The sequence below is a fragment of the Microcaecilia unicolor genome, chromosome 14 (genome assembly GCF_901765095.1).
Source record: "Microcaecilia unicolor chromosome 14, aMicUni1.1, whole genome shotgun sequence".
In the NCBI taxonomy this organism is placed as follows: Eukaryota; Metazoa; Chordata; class Amphibia; order Gymnophiona; family Siphonopidae; genus Microcaecilia; species Microcaecilia unicolor.
In genome coordinates, this window is record NC_044044.1 from 12049920 (window position 1) to 12068225 (window position 18306).

The 18306-nt window shown below is 47.3% G+C and overlaps 1 protein-coding gene across 2 annotated transcripts in view; it reads left to right on the top strand.

The window, feature by feature from the left end:
* Nucleotides 1–3716: 3716 nt before the first annotated feature.
* LOC115458056 (TSC22 domain family protein 4-like) overlaps nt 3717–18306 on the top strand; it is a 108103-nt gene continuing 93513 nt past the window's right edge. Inside the window, exons 1-2 of one of the 2 annotated variants that reach the window (XM_030187848.1) lie at nt 3717–3729; nt 6358–7654. In XM_030187848.1, the coding sequence (XP_030043708.1) occupies nt 6383–7654 (1272 nt within the window). In that variant the 5' untranslated portion in view covers nt 3717–3729; nt 6358–6382. Of the gene's footprint in view, nt 3730–4380; nt 4486–6357; nt 7655–18306 lie in introns of those variants that run through there. The other variant, XM_030187846.1, reaches the window with a different exon arrangement.

Here is an 18306-nt window from a genome sequence, read left to right on the forward strand (position 1 = left end):
TAGCAACAGTGGAGGAGTGGCCTAGTGGTTAGGATGGTGGACTTTGGTCCTGGGGAACTGAGGAACCGAGTTCGATTCCCGGCACAGGCAGCTCCTTGTGACTCTGGGCAAGTCACTTAACCCTCCATTGCTCCTTGTACGCCGCATTGAGCCTGCCACGAGTGGGAAAGCGCAGGGTACAAATGTAACAAAAAAAAAAATGGCACATGCTAGGAGTGGGAGCTGCCGCTGGGCTTCTGTGGTGAGCTTATCGCTGCTTAGTAAAAGGGCCCCTGGGAAATTAGTGCATGGCCATGAATTGAAAAATAGAAGCTGTGGCCATTTTACTGCTATGCTAAAAGTGGCCTCAGACAGTACAGCTGAGGTCCAGGCTGATAAGCAGCAATTAGACAAATTGTATCAGAAGCTTACTTAAATGTGAGCAAGGCGGAGCTCTCCTATCACCGGTTCTTATAATCCTGTGGATTCTCTCACAACCACATTTCTCAGAAATAGCAGCAATATTATAAGTTTTGAGGTTCCATCTTAAAATGGCCACCAGGATGTATCTCATATGTTTTTGTTTTGTTTTTTTCTATCTGTAGTCAAGGTCTCTCCTTCTGCAGTGTGGAACACGAACTTGTATTGACTCAGCATTAATAATGGGGGAAAAGGTCTGAATAGAGAGGGGTAGGAAGGAAGGATGTTGCAAAAAAAACATGGGGCCAAAAATGCAGAAGGAAATCATCTTTTGTATAATCCTACATCTTCAAATCAAACAATGTGACCGTGTTCCTTTAATGACTTGTGTGATACTGTGTAGTTATCGCCTGTCATGTGTTATCTTACCTCTTGGCGAGAGTCACTGTAGGCAGTGTGCTGCTGCCTTGTGTGGCTGCCATCTCCCGGGTTCGCTGGGGATAGAATTGATCCATGAGCCTGAAGAAAAAATTGTTATGGACCTATGAACTGTGGGGTTGATGGGGACAAATGTTCAGGCCTGCGTATCTGTTATTAGAAGAAAAAACAAACAAACAAACCAAAGAATAGTGGGACAGTCATCACAGCAACAGAGGAAAACCTGAGGAGAAAGTGGGCCACAGTGAACTTCGATGGTCTGTGTGGGATTTTTTAAGTGTCATGTGATGTAATGAGTGAGACCCCATTCAAAGTCATAACCTGCAAGGATAGCATAACCAGTTTAGGAATCCTGGTAGCTCTTTTACCAAGCTGTGCTAAAATTGGGCCTGCAGTAGCGTCAGTGTGTTTTTCTGCCATGTGCAGAGGCCCCCATTTACCGCAGCGTGTAAAAGGCTGGATTTTTTAAAAAGGAAATGGCCCTGCGCTAATCACAGGGATTTGCACACGGCCATTTCCGGGGGGGGGGGGGGGAGGAGCCCTTACCACCACCTATTTAGGGGGACTCTTTTACAAAGCAGCAGTAAGCCCAACGCGGGTTTACCGCACGCTATCCCAGAACTACTGCTGGCCCAACGTAGCGACCGGTGGTATTTCTGGCTCATCGCTTTACTGCCAGGTTACCACGGGAGCCCTTACCGCCATTTCAGTGGGTTGTGGTAAGAAGGGGCGTAGCTAGGTGGGGCCACAGGGGCATGGGCCCCCATAGATTTAGCCCAGGCCCCCTCTATTTTTGACCCCCACCTCGCGACGCAGACCCTCCCCCGCCACCTTCGATCCCCCCTTCCGCTGCCACCTTTGCTGATATGTTTCTGTGAGTCCTGACTCCTAACGTCCTGCGTGCGCACGCAGGACATCAGGACTCACAGAAACAGATCAGCGAAGGCACCGGAGAACGGCGCTGAAGAAGAGTTCAGCTAGCGGAGGTTGGGGACCCCCGCCAACAAAGGTACCAGGCAACGGTGGCAGTGGGAGGGGGGTCGCAAGTGGCGGGGGAGGGTCATCTGCAGGGGGGGGAGTCGGTGGCTGGGGAGGCAGGCTAAACTGTGCCCCCCCCCACCTCGGGCTCTGGACCCCCTTCCAGCCAAGGTCTGGCAATGCCCTTGGTGGTAAGTGCTCCCTGCAGCATGGCCATGCTGTAAGATTTATCTTACGGCTTGTCCATTTTTGGTTATTTTTAAACCTACTGTGGTAAAAAGGGCCCTGGCACATGGGGAAAACAGCCCTGCCGCTACTGCAGGGCCCTTATTCCCACAGCTTAGTAAAAGGACCCCTAGGTGAGGGTAACGGCTTCTGTGCTAACCTGGAGGTACCGGGCAGCACACAGGGGATGGGAAGTAGCACTGGGCTCCTCAGGGGCATACCTAGGTGGGGCCACGGGGGCATGGGCCCCCACAGATTTAGCCCTAGCCCCTGCCACTGACCCTCCTCACCACTTTTGATCCCCCCTTCCTCCGCCGCTGCCTGGTACCTTTGCTGGCGGGGGTCCCCATACCCCACCAGCCAGTCTTCTTCAGCTGGCGGGGGTTGGGGATCCCCGCCAGCAAAGGTACCAGGCAATGGTGGTGGGGGAGGGTTGGGGGGAGGGGAATCAAAGGTGGCATGGGAGAGGCGCGGCTGGGGGAGGCAAGCTAAACTGTGCCCCCTCCCACCTTGGGCTCTAGACCCCCTCCCGCCGATGTCTGGCTACGCCCCTGCCACATGCCCCGTACCCTATGGAGAAAGCAACCAGTTACCTTAAGTGTCATACAATTCAGGCACTTAAGGGATTACATCATGCCAGAAGGCTCATTTCGCAAGGGATTTAGAGGACTGGGGATCAGGCAGCTGTGGAGTTACGTGACATCCAGAACGTAGTCTGACACCTGAGGACTTAAACTGCAAAAAAATAAATAAATAAAAGCAGTCCAGTACCTCAGCAGTTAACCAGCCCAGTAAAACCGATCCAATATGGGCCGGGCAAGAACAGATCCCAACCAGACACAGAAAAACGTGATTTCCTGGCACTGTGCCCTCAAGAGCAAAGAAGAGGGAGTGAAAGTTACAGGCCAGCGGTGGGAGGGTAAAAAGGCAGAACTTCCTGCTGTCAACCTTGTCAACAGCCCGAGAGACGGAGAGAGGAGGCACACAAAAAAAAAAAGCAACAGAAAAGAGAGATTATTAAAGAGTCAGAGAGGAGGAGAACAGAGATCAGGGTGAAGGAAGGGGATTTAAAGCTGTGTCACAGCTCCAGCCTCCGAAGTCTCCTCCTGCCTTCAAGTTAGAAAGCCAGAAAATCAACTTCTTGTGGATTGGCAACATGTTGCTGGTGCCCCCTTGCCACGGTTCCCCCCCTCCCTGTGGTCCTGAACCTCACCCTGCCCGATCTGAGCCCCCTTTTCACCACCTTCCATCAGGTGGTACTGGATTCCTGCACACCACAGAAAGTTCTTCTTCAGACCTGGGCTGGGCTTAAAATAAAAACATTAAAAAAAAAAAGAAAACAATTCCGAAGAAGATCATTTCCTTTTCTCAACGCTTCGCCTTTCATGAATTTTTTTTTTTTGCATCCAATTGCTGTCTTGAACGATCCCTTCTACGTTACGAGACGAGGGCGAACAGCAAAGATTTTACCATGGTGGCAAAACAGAGGAATGTGAAACTTTGAAAGAATATTTTCTTTCCTTTTGAATGCTTATGTTTTCGTGATTATTATTTTCTTTTAAAAGTTGGTGGCTCTGATGGAAGGAACCTAGAGAGAAATAACTTTGACTGGAGAAAGCAGCATTTCCACGGAAGAAGGGTTAACAGACCGGAGAAAGCAGAGAATGATTCTGTAAAGGACCTGCCATGGTAATAATCTGCTCTCTTAATATATGCTTGTGTCATCATGATTTTTCTGTGTCTGTCTTTTAGTGTTCATCTGTATGCGCCTCTCTGTCTTTCTGCCTAGTAGTTTGTGGGTGTCTCATCCTGCCAAGATTTCTGTTTCTTTCTGTGTGACCCTTTTTTATGTTTTATGCCTAGATCTGCGGACAGATGTGTCTCCTTCACCCCCCAGTTTCTCTCTGCCTATGTGTCTCTCTCCCCTCCCCACCTCTTCTTTTCTCTTCTCTCTCACTCGCACACACACTTTGCCTAGATATGTGTGAGTTTATCTTGTTGGGTAGACTGGATGGACCGTACGGGTCTTTTTCTGCCGTCACTTACTATGTATGTTTGTTGTGTGTCTCTTGCTTTCTGCCTAAGTCCGTGTATATGTCTCTCTCCACGCCCCCTTATTTATCTGTGTTCTCGTTCTGTCTGTCTGTCTGTCTCTCTGCCTAGACCTGTATATGTCTCTCTCCTCGCCCCTTTTTTCTCTCTATCTCTGCCCCTTTTTTCTCGCTTTCTCTCTGCCTAGATCTGTGTATGTCTCTTCCCTCCCACGTCTCTCTATCTAGATTTATGTGTGTTTATGTCTCTCTCCCCGCCCCTTCTCTCTCTCTCTCTCTAGATCTATGTGTGTATATGTGTTTCTCTGGGTTTCCCAGTGCCCCCTTTTTTGTCAGTGCACCCTCTGCCTGGGTCTGTGTGTGCACTGGAACTTGTTCGTGAAGCAGAATAAAGGTATATTTAAAGGATTTTTGCACTTTTAATTATGCTGGTCTGTACCAGGGAGATAGGTGGATCTGCAGCACAATTCTAATAAATAAAACAAATCACCATTTGGAAGTTGCAAGAAGCGTGGAAGGCTCAGAATTTAGGGGGTGTGGTTGGATGTTGGGAAGAAGTATAGAGGAGGATTGTCAGTGCATGCGTGTGCGTGTGCTTAGGGAGCTGGAGGGGCTGTCCAGGCCAGGGATTTGGTGTTGGCTTGTATGTCTGAAAGATTGCAAGAGATATCAAAGTATATGGGTATTTGAGAGTGGGAAAGTTGTCAGTGTGTGTGTGTTTGGGGGGGGGGATTATATGTATGTTTGGAAGTGGGAGGGGGTGTCAGGGTATGTTTTTTGTTATTTTGGAGTGGACAGCTATGTGTCTGTGAGGGGTGCAAAGGGATGTCAGATAGCTTGTGTGTTTGGGTGTTGGATGAGGTGTAGTGTGTGTGTATTTGGAGGTAGTGTGTTCTTGGATAAAGAAGGGGTGTCTGTGCATGTTTATTTATTTATTACATTTGTATCCCACATTTTCCCGCATAGGCTCAATGTGGCTTACAGGTTCCGGAGAGGAGAGTTCCAACTCCGGGAATATATACAGAGTGGAAAATAGAGTAACAGTAGGTGCAAGGAAGCTTATAAGGTTCCGGAAAAGAGAATACAACTCTGGGACAAATATATAGTAGCATATAGAGAGAAATAATCCCAATGAGGCTGATAAGTCTCCGGGGATGGGACTACAGTGAGCAATACAGAGTAGGATAAGGGTAGAAGTACACTTAAATAGAATTTGTACAGTTTGAAGTAATAGGATTATGTGGAATGGGTATTGTTCATTTCTTAGTTCGATAGATGTGATGCATTGTTCATGAATTAGTTCAGGTCTGCTGGGTAGGCTTTTCGGAAGAGGTGAGTCTTGAGGTCTTTTCGGAATTTTAGATGGGTGTTCACAGTTCTAATGTTTCTAGGTAATGCGTTCCAGAGCTGGGTGCAAATGTAGGAAAAGCTGGATGCAAATGTTGATTTGTATTTTAGTCCTTTACAGTTTGGGTAATGCAGGTTTACAAATGTTCTTGATAATTCGATGATGTTTCTAGTTGGTAAGTCGATAAGTTCGGTCATGTAGGTTGGGGCCAGACCATGGATTGTTTTGTGGACCAGAGTGCAAATTTTGAAGGCTATTTGTTCCTTGATTGGTAGCCAGTGCAGTATTTCACTTAGGGGTTTAGCACTTTTCGAGCATTGGAGGTGTTTGGGAAGGAATGTCTGTGTGTGTTCAGGTGTAAAAAGAAATATCAGTGTTTGTTGTAGTGTGTGCATATTTGAGACATCTAGAAATTGTGGGTATGTATTGGCGTGGTCAAAAGCTATGTCAGGATATGCTAGTTGGAAACATGTCGAGAAGCAAGGGTGTTTGGGGAGGATGAGAAGGGATATCGGGGGGTGTTTGGGGAGGATGAGAAGAGATATTGGGGGGGGGTGTTTGGGGAGGATGAGAAGGGATATCGGGAGGGTGGAGAGTGATGTCCAGACTTCTGTACTTGAGTGATAGTGGGTTTCTCTGCTTTATCAGAGTTGAGGCATGGCACAAATTACAGGTAACTGCCCAGTCAGGAGATGGGTGGGAGGGAGCAGAGTGATGTCTTGTAATTTGAAGCAACAGACCAGAAGAACAGCATATATCAAGGAGTTGAAACTGTTTACAGAGCATTTATTCACCCATGCACAACCCGGTCTCCTCACTTAAGACTGAAACCAGTCATTTAGTTAACATTTAATTAAAAATGAAGGTCTGCTACGGTGCACTCATTAGTTCCATCTGTTCTCTCTCTTCCTTTTCAAGCTCTAATTTTAGGAAAAAGATAAATATGAGTGGTGGGAAGAAGAAGAGTGGGTTCCAGATCACCAGCGTGACCTCTGACTACAATCAAGGAGGAAGTGAGGGCAGAAAAGAAACCCTCAGCAGTGATGGGGGCATCACCAATTTACCCCACCTGACCAATGGAGGCCAAACTTACCCTAGCAAGTCTCCCCATAGCTCCCCACCACTCTCCTCCAGTGCACACCCTTTGGTCAGCAGAGAAGATGGTGAGGTCTACGCTACTGATGAAGCCAAATCAGGCTCAATGATGGGGCCTTCTCCAATTTCTTCCTCTTCCAGCTCAGAAATACCAAAGATCCTTCCCCCTGCTTCAACTCATCTTCAGGCTATGCAAGCACCCAGTAGAGGCCCATCTCCTAGTTCCATTGTGGCTGATATGCTAAACAGTCAACAAGCACTGGCCAGTGGAAACACTTCAGCCACTGACATTAAGCCTAGTGGCCCTGGCGGGGCAGTTCCCCAAAATGGACCCATGCCACCCACCCCAAATTCCCCTATGGGTCACCAAGGCCCCATGGCCTCCTGCAGTTCTCGGTTCAGGGTGGTAAAACTGGATCAAGGATCAGGAGAACCTTACAAAAGGGGCCGGTGGACCTGTGTAGATTTCTATGACCGGGATGTAGACAGCCACAACATCAGCAAGATTCTGGATAGTATGCGACATGCTCATTCCTTGGACTCCCAACTGGAGGTGTCCAGCCTCTGCCTTAAGCCTGTGACTCAGTTTTCCCTTCAGGGACAGGGCAAGGGCCATGGCCCAACTTTTGTCCACTCTCAGGGGACATCCCACCTAGTACTTCAGAATGCCAGTCTAAATGTATCCAACCATCACCACCGCCAACAACATGCAAGATCACTCAGTGGCATACCACTGATCAGTCTGGAACGAGGACAGGGAGATGCCTCACTGAGGAGTCCCGTCAATGCAATATCTCCATCAGCAGAGGCTCCTTATCCCATCTTGCCACATTCTCCATCATTAGGTCCACAATGGAATAATGTGGCAAAAGGGTCTCTCCTGTCCAGCTTGGGCCAAGAGGTCCGTGGTCTGTCAGTCTGTGACTCTAGAACACTGGGAATGGCGGGGACTAAAGAGCAGCAGCAGCTCAGGAGTCACCTGGTATGTGGTTCCACTAGCCATGGCTCTCAGAGGTTGCAGACCTTGCCTATTGTTGTGGTAGATGAACCTGGATCTACTCACCTGAAGTCAAAGAGCATGATTCAGCTGACAGAGAGGGAGGCGGACGAGAGGCAGAAGGTAAGGCCTTATTAAAGTCACTCTCTCACAGGCAAGTGATTTAGAGTTAGAAGGAGGAAAGGTGGATTCTAGAAATCATCTGATCTGCACTTAACATTGTCTTGTCAAGATGGACCTGTACCTGATACATCACATGGTTGACAGGTCCCTTCCCCAAGCAGTTAAAAGGAAATCTCAGCTTTAAGGATTCTGAAGCTGACGTTTGGGTTTACCCCATTGCATGCAGGGATTTGTAGTCTTGCTCTTCTTAAGAACTTCAGTAGAGAAATCAGAACTACATGTCCCTTAATGCAGTAGGGGAAATCCAAGGCCGAATCAACCCTGTCAGGCAAATCAGAAGCCATTTACTGTTAGTCCTGGATTTACCCCATTGCATGCAGGGACTTGTAGTTCTGATTTCCCAATTGTATTCCCTAAGAAAAACAAAGACTACAAGGTCCTGCGTGCAATGGAGTAAACCCAAGACTGGATCAACTCTGTTGGGCAAATCTGGATCCTATTGGCAACCCTAGGTTTGTGGTGTAGATGAGCTAGCAGGAGGCCCAGAGATGGCTTCCTAGCTGGGAAGGAGAGATGTGGGCCTAAGACATCACAACACAGACAGGGATAAATACTAGGGCACCGTTTCTCAACTTTCTCCTGGAGACACACCTAGCCAATCAAGTTCTCAGGATTAACAGAATGAATATGCATGAGATAGATTTGCAAATATCAGGTCTCCAGTATATTTAAATTCATCTTGTGCATATTCGTTGTGGTAATCCTGAAAACCTGAGTGGCCAGGAGAGGATGGAGAAGCATTAGTCTTTATATTCAGAAATGGCTTCCTGAGGACTGTTACCTTTTCTATGAAGCCAGGGAACCCCAAGAAACCATGTGACCAGGAATGGTTACAGGAGGAGGAGCAACATGGGAACTATAAATGGCATTTAACATGTCATTTCGTGTCATTTTCTGCCCAAAATAACAGTAAAACAACCCCCCCCCCCCCTTTTGGACCTTTTTTTCCATGTATTTTTACTAGGGTGCATCCTTCTGAAAGTGGCACATTACCAACAATGCTGTTCCTGTAACAAAAATAATTGAAGAAAAACATGAAAAATAACACAGACATGAAACCAAACGTGTTGAGCTGCACATGCCTAGCAAGTACAGCTTCATTTATAACATTTGGTTCTGCTTCTGTAGGACCCTGTACTCACCCCAACCCTGACGTATCCTCATCTTTTACAAGGACATCTAAACTTGATAAGGAACTTCCTGAGAAATGGAGTCAGGCCAGCTCAGCAGTGTTTAGTGCTCTGGGCGGGAGTCATCAAACCACCCCTCCCTGGCTGGTCCCTGCCCCTAGTCTTTGCAGTGGACTTAGAGGGGGGTGAGTGAGGTGCATGCAGGCTTTCTTTGCTCCCCTCCAGATTGGTGAGGGGCAGGAGGGCTGGACTTGCTTCTCTCTCTCTCTCTCTCCTCCCTTCCCAGCACTACTCAGTTATAGGAATGGAGCAGAGCTGCAACAGATCTGGTATGGCGCACCCAAGCACTTCCAGGTCTGTACTATTGCAGAGGCCAAGTTACCCAGTTCCAGGCTAGAGATTTTGGAATAGTCCTGGTGAACTTACATCCCAAAGCAGTGTGGAATTTGTAGTGTCTGATTCCGCTCATTGGAATCAATGCTGCACGTCCCAAAATGCACCAGGATGAGGTGGTCAGAAATCCAAGACTGTCCCAAAAATCTCCAGCCTGGAACTGGGTAACTTGGCATCTCTGCTATTGGCCATACAGTCATTCGCTTAAGAGGGGGAGGGTGGACACAGACGTACCCCATTTTTTTCTCCAGGCAGAGGGTAAGTTTCTCTCCCTTGAAGAAGGCTGTTTTTCTGGCAGGAAGTGGCTTCTTCTGGGGCTCTGTCGCCCCCATCTGGTAGTGGCTGACTGCCCTTTTCTCCCTACCCTAAAGCCAGTGCTCAAAAGCTCTTATAACCAGTCTCTCCATGACTCGTGGGGAGCTGTAAAAAAAAATGTTCTTATAAAAGGAATTACTTCCACAAGAAGGGACATGCTTGGGGACTATGAGAAGATGTTCTACACGGATTAAGTAGCTAATTATTATTATCATCTAGCTTTAATTACACATATTTCCAAGACAATTTACTTTCAGATACAGTGGGTATTTCCCAGCCCTAGAGGGCTAAATTTATTAGGTGTTAACTTAGTAACACATGTTAATACAAGTTATGTGCGTTAGATTAGTAAATAAAACCCACAGAGATGAATGAGGTTTCCATTAAATAACATGCATTAAATTGTGTTAGTTTGTACCAGAAGCCATAGAAAGTGGTGTTATTTGCCCAAGGTCACAAAGAGCAGTCTGATTTGAGCACTAACTTCCCTGATTGCTGTAAAGCCCTAGGCTACTCCTCTGTTCAGTATTTCCCAGTGCATTTTTTCTAGCAGAAAACGTGCCGGTACTCAAATGCCAGGCCACCCTTCAGGGGTGGGGTGATCACTGAGGGACCCACCTCACAATAGCCAGGCCCCCTGCAACCAGTCACAGAATCTATGACAAGGCAGAATTGGTGTGTAGAGCCTGAGCTCTTTCATTAAAACTTGGGGTCCATGGGTCAATTTTAGCAGACAATGGAAAAGGTGCCGGTACTCAGTACCCCCAAGTACCCCCTCAAAAAAAGCCCTGGCATTTCCACTCACTTAGTGTACAGTCTTAAACCCTGTTAATATTCAGTTGAGGGAACCTGGTACTGCTATTAAAGGGAAGTGATTGGTTACATGCACACTTCTTCCCTGACCGTTTTCAAATATTCATGTCCTGTCATTTCTTTCACACAAGTGAACACATGGTCTCCACTCGTTGCCTTTCTTCACAGCGATCTGGCATTGCAGCGTCTAAGGGGATGCTGTGGTTTCCTCTTTCTGCCTTGCCAGCACAGGCAGAGATGAGGGGTTGAGGAGGATACAGCCAGCAATATGCACATCACTGTGTACAAACACCACACAGCAAGACATCAGCAGAGTTTGTCACTCTGGCAGGGAAAATTCTTTCATCTACGCTGACCTTGAATTTAGCAGGTGCACTAAAGTATCCTTATTGATGATTAGCTGTGGGCTGAAATCTAGGGAAGCCAGGATTCGAATCCCACTGACCTAACATCTCTCACTTTGAGCAAGTCACGTCATCCTCCATTGCCTCAATTATAGCTTTAATCTCTAAATCCGCTTGGGCAAAGAAATGCCTACTGCACCTGAATCATAACCCACCTTGGTTTGGAAAGACAAATAATCAAAACCTGCATGAGTTGAAGAAAATGTTTCCACAACTCTCTCCTCAAGGTAATGACCTCCAGTGGGTTTGTTATGCATCTACCATGCCAGGATTGAATCCCATTCATAAGCCAGAGTATGATCTCCAGTCTCTTCACTCTACTGCTAGTGCTGTTCTTATGTTTCAAATAATGTGTGGAATATACAGAAAATCAATGAGCTAATACATGCCTAAAAATAACTGACATATAAGTTTGTAAGTACATAAGTATTGCAATACTGGGACAAACCAAAGGTCCTTCAAGCCCAGCATCCTGTTTCCAACAGTGGCCAATCCAGGTCACAAATACCTGGCAAGATCCCGAAAAAGTACAAAACATTTTATGCTGCTTATCCTAGAAATAAGCAGTGGATTTTCCCCAAGTCCATTTTGATAATGGTCTATGAAAATCTCCTTTAGGAAGCCATCCAAACCTTTTTTTTTAAATCCTGCTAAGCTAACTGCTTTTACCGCAGTCTCTGGCAACTAATTTCAGAGTTTAATTGCATGTTGAGTGAAGATATATTTTCTCCGATTCATTTTAAATTTACTACTTTGTAGTTTCATTGCGTGCCCCCTAGTCCTAGTATTTTTGGAAAGAGTAAACAAGCGATTCACATCTACCAGTTCCACTCCACTCATTATTTTATAGACATCTATCGTATCTCCCCTCAGCCGCCTTTTCTCCAAGCTGAAGAGCCCTAGCCGCTTTAGCCTTTCCTCATAGGGAAGTTGTCCCATCCCCTTTATCATTTTTGGCGCCTGTCTCTGCACCTTTTCTAATTCCACTATATCTTTTTTGAGATGCGGTGACAAGAATTGAACACGCAGTCGCATGGAGTGATACAAAGGCATTGTAACGTCCTCATTTTTGTTTTCCATTCTTTTCCTAATAATACCTAATATTTTGTTTGCTTTCTTAGCTGCTGCTGCTGCCACCGCACACTGAGCAGAGGGTTTCAACGTATCATCAACGAGGAAGCCTAGATCCCTTTACTGGTTGGCGACTCCTAATTTGGAACCTTGCATTATGTGGCTGTAATTCGGGTTCCTCTTTCCCACATGCATCACTTTGCACTTGCTCACGTTAAATGTCATCTGCCATTTAGACGCCCAGTCAACCAGTCTCGTAAGGTCCTCTTGTAATTTTTCACAATCCTCTTGCAATTTAACAACTGTTTGTAATCTTTATGTGCAACATCTGGCTACCCACTCAACCTCCCCCAACCTCCCCCCATTTCCCCTCAAATCCCCATAGTAAAACCTAGCGAGGACCGTTGACCGGGATCTGGGGCTTTGAAAGACCCCAGCCAAACCATCTGCCAAGAACTATCCCAAAAATCCCTCCTCCTCACTCAATGAATCCCCATAAACCCCCCTCCCAACCCCCTCCCTTTTTGATAGGTAGGTGCACTGAGTAGTATCTACCACCTAGTACTAAATGGTTCAAAACATGACTATGAGCCTTGTGAGAAATTGTATGTAGATAGGGCTCCCAAATCAGCATGTGTTTTTTGTCTCCTAGGTGACCTCGGACACCATAAGATTCCCACATCATTAGCTCATGTAATTTATTACGCCAATGCCAGAAATTTGGTGCGTGATCTCCTAGCCAGTGATTGAGAATGCATTTTTCTCCGAGGACAGGCAGGTTGCTTGTTCTCACAAGTGGGTTGACGTCCGCGTCGGCCCAGGAAGCGGCAAAGTTTTTCCAGCAAAAATATAAAACTTTGCCAGAGTCTTCTGGCATGCGAGCACATGCACGGATGACTTTCCACCCGTCGCGAGCGTGTCTCCTCAGTTCTTTTTTGTCCAGACGAGGTGACATCATTTTTTTCTGCTCTTCTCGTTTTTTGGCCCAGAAACAAGAGTCTGACGATTTTTTTCTCTATTTTTTCTTTTTAATTTTTTACTCCTGTAGTTTCCTTTAGTGTTTTTTGGCCTATTTTTAAGTTTACTTTCTTTTCCACACGGCCAGCCTTTAGGCCGTGCAGTCGTTTTTCCCCCTTTTTGTGCCCTTCATTTTTTTGGCACAATCGCGTCATTTGATTTCACCGAATCCGTTTTTCCTTCCATTTCATCGAGGACACCCAGTGGCTTCAAACATTGTACTTGGTGCAACCGGACCATCTCAGGTACCGATACCCATGCCTGGTGTATCCAGCGCCTTGGGCCCGACCATAGCCCAGCCGCTTGTAGTCTGTGTCTTCGTATGAAGAAACGGACTCAAGCATCTCGAGAAGCCCAGTGAGAAAAGCTTTTTGGGGCTCAGTCTGGTCCCTCGACGTCGACAACGACTTCGGTACCAAGGTCAGCGGCGTCGACGTGGAGAGGAGCATCGATGTCGGAAGGAGAGGTAATGGCTGCCCCAAGACCAACTCATGCTGGGAGCAGTGAAGCGTCAAGTGGGTCTCCACCTGCCTCGAGGCCTCCTTTTATGCAGGCCCCCCAGGATCACCCTTCGTTGGACCCGGCCCTGAGGATACGTGAGAATTCCATGTCCTCATCGGTACCGAGGAGTCTCGATGATGGGCGTTGAGCGAAGGCTAAGAAGCACCGTCATCGTTCTCCTTCGACACACGGTGCTGGGAGCTCCGGGGCGTCAAGAGAGTTGGCACCCAAGAAGCGTTGGTGTCGAGAGGACCGCTCCCCCTCTATACAGGAGGTGCCGATGCGTCACTCTCTTGGCAGCCCGATACCTCCTTCCGAGCCTCGACAGATTCTGCAACCGGCTGCTCCACCGACCCTGCAGCCTTCTCCGATGGCGGCTCTCGACGAAAGCATCCGGGCCCTGCTTCCAGAGTATTTTACCCACGGTTTCTGAGGGCTTTTTCTTCATTTTTTGTACAAGCACACAAGTTGTCACTAGAGCTTTATTTCTTTGAATGTAGTGACACCAGCTGGCCTTACGGGGTTTGGACAGAGTCCTAAAGGAAAAGTCCATTGAACGTTATTAAAAAAAAAATTGGGGGGGGGGGGGGGTTGCCGGGTTCTTGAAGCCTGGATTGGCCGCTGTCGGAGACAGGATGCTAGGCTTGATAGACCCTTGGTCTTTTCCCAGTATGGCGGTGCTTATGTGCTTACTCCCAAAATGTATGCCTTTGGTAAGAAAAGGATTTCCTCTTTTTCCCGGGCCCCCATGGAGGCTGCATGAGAAAGGACCAACCCCTCAAACAGTTCCGCCAAGAGACATAGCTGGGCCCGGGGCACAACCGGACCGCCACAAGCCGACTCCCCCACTCACACCACTCTCCCACTCACACCGGGCCCCCACCACTCACACCGCCGCTCCCACCCTCCCTTACCTTTCTGTCTTTGCTTCCAAGGGAGGGCCCAGGTCTGACTTCCTGCGTGCCTGCTCCCACGGACTGGCCTCCTGCTCCTGTCCGTGCTGGGAGTCAGGACCCAGATGATTGCATTAACGCGATATCGCGCTAATGCAATCATCTGGGTCCTGGGCAGCACGCAGGAGCAGGGGTGGACTGACCCAGGAGCAGGCAGCAAGAAGAAGCTTGCTGTTGTCGAATCCGGGCCAGAGGCCGGGCCTGGGGAATTTTGCCCCTCTTCCGCCCCCTCTCGGCGGCCCTGCCCTCGAATGAAGACAAAGGGGGTGACCAAGCACTGATTGAATATATCTGTACATTGCCACAGCTCATGCTGCAGTGAGGAAGTGCTGGATGTACATTTGCTAGGTCTGTTCTTAATAAACACATTGTACCAGGGAGAGCTGCCTTCTGGAGTTCATAGGGTGTAATATTTATTTATTTTGAGTTGATATTCTGCCTTTTCATAAAAGTCTAAGGCAGAGCACATAAAGAAATATCACTCCCATAAACATACAACAGAGACAGATCACTCCACCCCCTCCATTTCAAATATGTTATTAAAATACTGCCACAACAAAATCTTGTTATTAATTTCTTACTGCAGTCCTTCATCTTGGATAAATGGTGTGGTAGTCTCGTTAGTCCACTTTTAAAGGTAATAAATAGAACTAAAACAGAGCAAAGAAAAAAGAAGAAAAGATTTCTGAGATGAAGAAGAATGTATTTGAGCTAATCAGAAAATGTATTTAGTCCAATAAAAAGGTATCATCTTATTTTTTGTTTTGTTTTGGTTCTATTTATTATCTTTACTGCAGTCCAAAACTCTTTAACTGGCAACAGTGACAACAAATAAATCCGCCTATTTTTCGCACTATGGGGGCCTTTTACTAGGGTTACCATATTTTGGCCCCCAAAAAGGAGGACACATGCCCCACCCCCACCACACACCCACCCCACCCCCTGTCACGCCCTCGCTCCACTCCCTGTCTCACACCCCGTCACCCCCCTCCCCTTACCTTACTACTGCCCTGGTGGTCTAGTGACCTCTTCAGGGCAGGAAAGAGCCCCCTCTTTCCTGCCCGGAGCTCTGCCCTGCATGCATCCTTCCTGTTGCTGATCTCGGTGCCGATTCAAAATGGCCGCCGAGAGTTGAAGTCTCGCGAGGTCACTTCAACTCTCTGCGGCCATTTTGAATCGGTGCCGAGATCAGGAACACGAAGGATGCATGCAGGGCAGTGCTCCGGGCAGGAAAGAGGGGGCTCTTTCCTGCCCCGAACCTTGACAAACATGCCCGTTTGTCCAGAAATCCGGACAACTGGGCAGATTGGCAAAACCCGCCCAGTTGCCCGGACATGTCCTCAAAAAGAGGACATGTCCGGGTAAATCCGGACATATGGTAACCCTACGTTTTACTAAGGTGCGTTAGCGTTTTATTTCACACTAAAAATCAGCTGGTGCTAAACGCTGAGACGCCCATAGGAATACAATAGGCATCTTAGCATTTAACGCACCTTAGGAAAAGACCCCCTATGTCAGCGCAGTTGTGTTGGGTGTGAGAGCAATAAAGTTGTTATTTGGAGCTGCAGAAGGTAATGGACCAAGTCTCATGAAACAGGGGTTTACAGCGGGGGTATCAATGTTTGTATTGCTGTTTCTTTTTTTGCACCATTTCAATTTGTTTCCTTGTTGGTATTCAGCTTTGCAGCTTGGAGGGGGGGTCGCTAGTATTATTTAAATGGGATAAGAGATGTCGGGGAGATACTGTACACTGTCTACTAGCTGGTTGCGCTTCATTCTACGGTCTGTGGCCTGAGAAAGGCAAGGACAAATCAAACTCGGATATACATATAAAGTATCACATACCATGAAAAATGAGTTTATCTTCTTGGGCAGACTGGATGGACCATTCAGCTCTTTATCTGCCGTCATTTACTATGTTACTATGAGGGGGGTGGGGTTGTTTGAACATCTTTGGCTTCCTGTCAACGGTCTTTAGTGTGGAGTTATAGGGTTTACTGCGCCTCGTATTTTTTTTCTGCTTTGTGATGTTCAGAAAACCTAAGGGGTCCTTTTACTAAGGTGCGCTGAAAAATGGCCTGCAGTAGTGTAGGCAGGGGTTTTGGGCGCGCACAGAATAATTTTTCAGCGCACCTGTAAAAAAGGCCTTTAAAACAACATTTTTGCCGAAAATTGACGTGCGGCAAAATCAAAATTGCCGTGCTCCCCATTTTGGGTCTGAGACCTTACCACCAGCCATTGAGCTAGCGGTAAAGTCTCACGCGGTAACTGGGCGGTAATGACCTACGCGCACCAAATGCCACTTGGTGCGCGTCCAATACGTGCGGCACAATATAAAATGTATTTTTCGGACGCGCGTATCGGTCACACGCCAGAAATGAAATTACCGCAAGAGCCATGCGGTAACTCCATTTTGGCATGCGTAGACGCTTATGCGGCTTAGTAAAAGGTCCCTAAATAAAGAGTTACAAAACTTTACCTGAAAGCATGGCCAAATATGCGCTTGATATGCTTTTTTTAAATCAGGTCACTTTCATGCAATACAGCTGTCACTATTTCTATATTTTTGGTCAATATTTGCCTGTCTTGCTACTTGAAGATTTGTCTCTGTGTTACTCCTGGGGGAATTCTGTGCAGGCACTGCTATCGGCACCAGAAGAGGTGGTGCACGGTGCACATCGGGCTGTGTCTTCCTCCTCTGCCGTTTTAGGCCTGACTTGCTTATTTTGAACCATGTGGGCCTCCATACATAGTTCAAATGAACATTCAGGCCTAGGATGATAGCTGAGGAGGAGGAGGACATGGGGATTTGCACTCGCTAACCTCCTCCTCCTCCTCCTCCACATGATCAGGGTAGGGAGGAAATATAGACCAAGCTGGGAGGGATAACTGATGGGTGGGGGTGTGGAAGGGGGGGCTCTGGAGCAGGCTGGAGGGAAGAGCATGCTTAGGAGTGTACCATGTGGGTGGTGGGCATAACAAGCTTGGGAGGAAAGGGAATTAGGTGGGGGTGGAGGCCCAAGAAGCCTGACAGTGTGCCATGGGGGTGAGAGGGAGCTAGTGGGTGGGGGAGAGGCAGAAAAAAGATGAGGTGAGATATGTGCCTGGGGAGGAAGAAGGACAGGTGTGGGTTTGTGCATGTTGGGTAGGATAGGAGTATGTGTCGGGGAGGGGGAGAAAAACAGAGAGGAGTAGATATGTGTTTGGGTGGGGGAAACCTTGGGGATACACAGAATTAGGGGACATGCTGAGAATTAGAAGGATAGAAAAGGGGGGCAAGGAGGGAGAACTGCAGTTGGAGCTGGAGAGAGAGAGAGAGCTGGGGAGATCGAAACCTGAGATGGGAAAAGATGGGGATGGGAGTATTTAAGGCCTAAGGGAGTAGTCAGGCCATATGTTATGGAAACTGCACAAAAAATTACAAATAACCTATGCGGAATTTTAAACTATTTTGCAATTTTGCACATTTTTATACAGAATTTAAAATATTTTTTGCACAGAATCCCCCACAGAGTACCATGTGTAGTACAGAACAGTGGTTTGGTACTGACGCTTGTATTAGCAAAGTTATTCTTGTTTTTGTTTTTTGCTGCAATGTCTGGCTTTCTTGCTTCTAGTTTTTATCAGTGAGGATGGGAATGTCTCACATGATCAGAACGTCTTCATTCTCTACAATTGTGTCAGGGTCATGAATCTAATGTTACAGCGTGCAGGAGTCATGCTGGATCTTTTCCCCCTTTTCCTTACTTACAAATGCAACCCAGACCCGCGCACTAGCTCTGGCCCTGGGCCACAAATTAAGTCAGTTTAGTTCAGATTAGTTTAGTTTCACATTCAGGGCCACTCTCACCTCACTCATCCATTCCAGTTTTTCCTGTAGTCGAGTTTGGGAGTGGGTCTATGGTCCGGAATAGCGATCCAGGAGTTTGGGAGACACTTGTACCCTCGTGCCAAAAGAAACGCTGTAGATACAGCTTATGCAAATTCAAGTTTAT